The sequence below is a fragment of the Herpailurus yagouaroundi genome, unplaced genomic scaffold, assembly GCF_014898765.1.
Source record: "Herpailurus yagouaroundi ecotype Mexico unplaced genomic scaffold, PumYag 193, whole genome shotgun sequence".
Classification (NCBI taxonomy): domain Eukaryota; kingdom Metazoa; phylum Chordata; class Mammalia; order Carnivora; family Felidae; genus Herpailurus; species Herpailurus yagouaroundi.
Genome location: NW_024412424.1, coordinates 4433462 through 4436496, shown reverse-complemented (window position 1 = coordinate 4436496; position 3035 = coordinate 4433462). Strand labels below are relative to the sequence as shown.

At 60.1% G+C, this 3035-nt stretch overlaps 1 protein-coding gene across 2 annotated transcripts in view; it reads right to left on the bottom strand.

Moving 5' to 3' along the window:
• Window positions 1-624: 624 nt before the first annotated feature.
• LIMD1 (LIM domain containing 1) overlaps window positions 625-3035 on the bottom strand; it is a 67016-nt gene continuing 64605 nt past the window's right edge. For both annotated transcript variants that reach the window (XM_040445102.1, XM_040445105.1), the window contains exon 8: window positions 625-1923. In XM_040445102.1, the coding sequence (XP_040301036.1) occupies window positions 1786-1923 (138 nt within the window). In that variant the 3' untranslated portion in view covers window positions 625-1785. The remainder of the gene's footprint in view (window positions 1924-3035) is intronic.

The following is a 3035-nucleotide window of genomic DNA, read 5'->3' as shown; positions in this document are numbered from 1 at the left end:
CGGGCTCCGGTGACTGCCCTCCGTGGCCCCTGCTGCCCTGGGTGCGAGGCGGGGAGGCGGTGGCGAGCGGGTGCCAGGGCAATACTCCCAGACCAGCTGGCAGCAGTGACGTGACCCCCGACCTCCGGCAACAACACCGAGGCCAGGGGGCCCTCCCCACGGGCCGAGAGGGCGAACGGCAGGCAACCTCCTTTTTTAAGTCTTTTACACCGCCTCTTCATTGAAATACTGGGCGTACTGACGTCTGGCCTCAGGAGTGTGACACGTCAGCGCACAGGTGGCCCTGAAATCCTGCCCGGGTGCGGCCCTCCCTTAGCCCCTCGCCACCCCGGGGAACCGACATGATGAAACGCGTCAGGCAACAGCACCCACGTTCAACCGGATCCACTCTCAGCTGACTTTCAGCTGAGATCACAGCGCCCTGACCCGCGGGAGTCTGGCCCGCATGGAGGCCGAGACCCCTCACGCACCCACGGAGGCATCTCTGAGTTCAGCATGACGGCCGAGTTCCTCCCGACGTGCGATTTGGTGAAGCCCTGACCTGTGAGGTATTTTTGTGCGCGTGGAAGACCGCAAGCGGAGGAAAACAACGAAAAACAAGAAAAGAAACAGACCAAAGCAGTGTACCTTCTGCGGGTTTCTTCGCAGGCCACGCCCGAGCCAAGCACTGGGCCAGAGACAGACGAGACACAGTGGAAAACGAACATGGTGATTTTTCCTGAGGCTCTCCGTCTCGTGCTGCTGGAGATGTCACTGTCACACACACACACACACACACACACACACACACACAGTCTCCTCGTGTATGCGCCAGCTCTCAGCACATGGGCAAGGCTTCCCCAAAGCCCGTGGTTAGATAAGCTACGACAGGCACAGAGATGTCCCCACACGGGATCCTGAGACTTGCCTCTGTGGGAGCGACTCCAAAGTCCCAGACTCTCGAGAGCTCCAGAGGAGGACGGTGCAAACAGGAGGGCAAAGGACGCCTGGTACCCACACCCAAGTTCTCGTCCCAAACACGCCTCGCTATCGAACGGGGCAAACCTCCGCCCGGGCTCCCAGCTGCCTGTCAGGGAGTGAAGATTTGCAGGAGCAGGCAAGACGTTGTCAGCGTACGAGGAGGAAACCCCGGCTCGCTCAGTCCACAACTCGGCTCCGGTTTACCAAGCAGTTCTTCCTCGGACACAGAGCACGGGCACAGCTCCCCTCTTGCCACGATGCAGTTAAAATCTGCAGCCATCCGACAGAAGAGAGGAGTCTCTGGGGCGGAGAGACGTCTCCCATAATGCTGCATGTGCGTGTCGAGGGTGCAGTCTCAAATCATGTCGTGTGCGTGGGGGGGGGGGGGCACCGGGGGTAATGTCTGGTGCGGGTGCTTTCCTAAAGGGACAGGGAGGGGCTGAAGGTATTGGCAGCTGAGCCCTCCTCAGAGGACACCGAGAAGTACGCTCAGCGCAAACTTTTCCCTCTAAAGCACGAGCTGTTCCCAGAGGGGCCCAGAGGGCTCCTTGGGGTGTCACACGCCATGCACCTGCTAGAGTATCTTCCTGAGTAATCCAATGAGGGCGGGGCGGCGGAGAAAGGCACTTGGAAAGTAACACCTACCAGACAGGGAGGTTGAAGGAACGGCGCCCCGCGCGTATACAGAAACTTACCTGCCTGGCCCCCCTCCCCACCCCCCCACCCCCACGACCACCCCGTGGGGCCACTGGAATTAGCAGGCAGATGTCTGGCTTTGCGACGCTGGCTGCTGGTCGCCAACGCGAGGTCTGGAAGAGGCTCCGGCTAGAAGCGATGCTGGTGGAGAGCTGCAGGGGAGGGGCTCTTCTCCAGTCTCTTGACGTGGCAGGAGTGACAGAACAGGTGGTCTTCCAGGGGGTAGCAGCGGTGGCCGTCTTCGTCGTTGAGTTCCAGGCCGCAGTCCTGGGGGGATGGGGGGGAGGCAAAAATGTCCAGGGGGTAGCAGAACAGAACAAAAGGATTGCAAGACCGACCCCAAGGCCAGCGGCCCCGGGGAACCAGCAGAGGGCGCTGTGTGGTCGTGCGGTCCAGCCGAGGGGAGGTGCGGCAGGTCGCTATGGAGCACTTGAAACGGGGCGGTCAGAACCAAGAAGGGCGTCCGCAAATGCATACCCCGCACTCCCAAGACTGAGGGCAGGACATGAATGTAAGGCAGTTCATGAAAAACCCTTGTATCGATTACATATTGAAATAACGTTTTGGATACACTGGTTGAATACAATATTGCAAGAGTGAATCCCACCTGTTGCTTTTTTCTTCTTTTTTAATTTGAGAGAGAGAGAAAGTGGGGGAGTAGGGCAGAGGGAGAGGGAGAGAATCTCAAGCAGGCTCCACACGCTCAGCACGGAGCCTGATGCGGGGCTCGATCCCACGACCCCGGGATCAGGGCCTGACCCCAAATCAAGAGTCAGACGCTCAACCGACTGAGCCACCCAGGTGCCCCATTTTTCCTTTTTAAGGCGGCTACTAGAAAACGAAAGTACACACACGACTTGAATTTGGGGCTCCCGGGTTCCTACGGGACAGCATGGCACTGAGCGTGTGGAGAGGACGATGAGCAAATGTCCCCAGGGCTGGCAGTGAACTGGAGCCTCCCGCTGTCACCCCACCCACGGCGTCACACGATAACTCTCCTCTCCTCCCATGGCTGAATCCGCTTAATCCTGGCTGAACCTCCGCGGGCGCTTCAGGCGTTTGCACCCTTCACAAGGGCTGGCGAGGGGGCGAGCCCTGGCCTGCCTGACGGCCACGGGGTGCCCTGTGGCTTCCTTAGCCCGGGCGTGACACGAGCTAAGAGAGGGGGCAGATGGGCCCCACACGCACGCACTCCACACCAACCAGGGACGTGCCTGTTTCCAAGGAGGGGTGGGATTCTTCGTGATCTCCAGGGCTCAGCTCAGAAAGGGGCTCTTGGCAGACAGGCCAGCCTACAAGCTGGAGGGGAGGGCGTCTATTCCCCCAAGTCACTCAGCCGCCTGACAATGTGGCACGTGAAACCCCACGTCCCCCCCGCG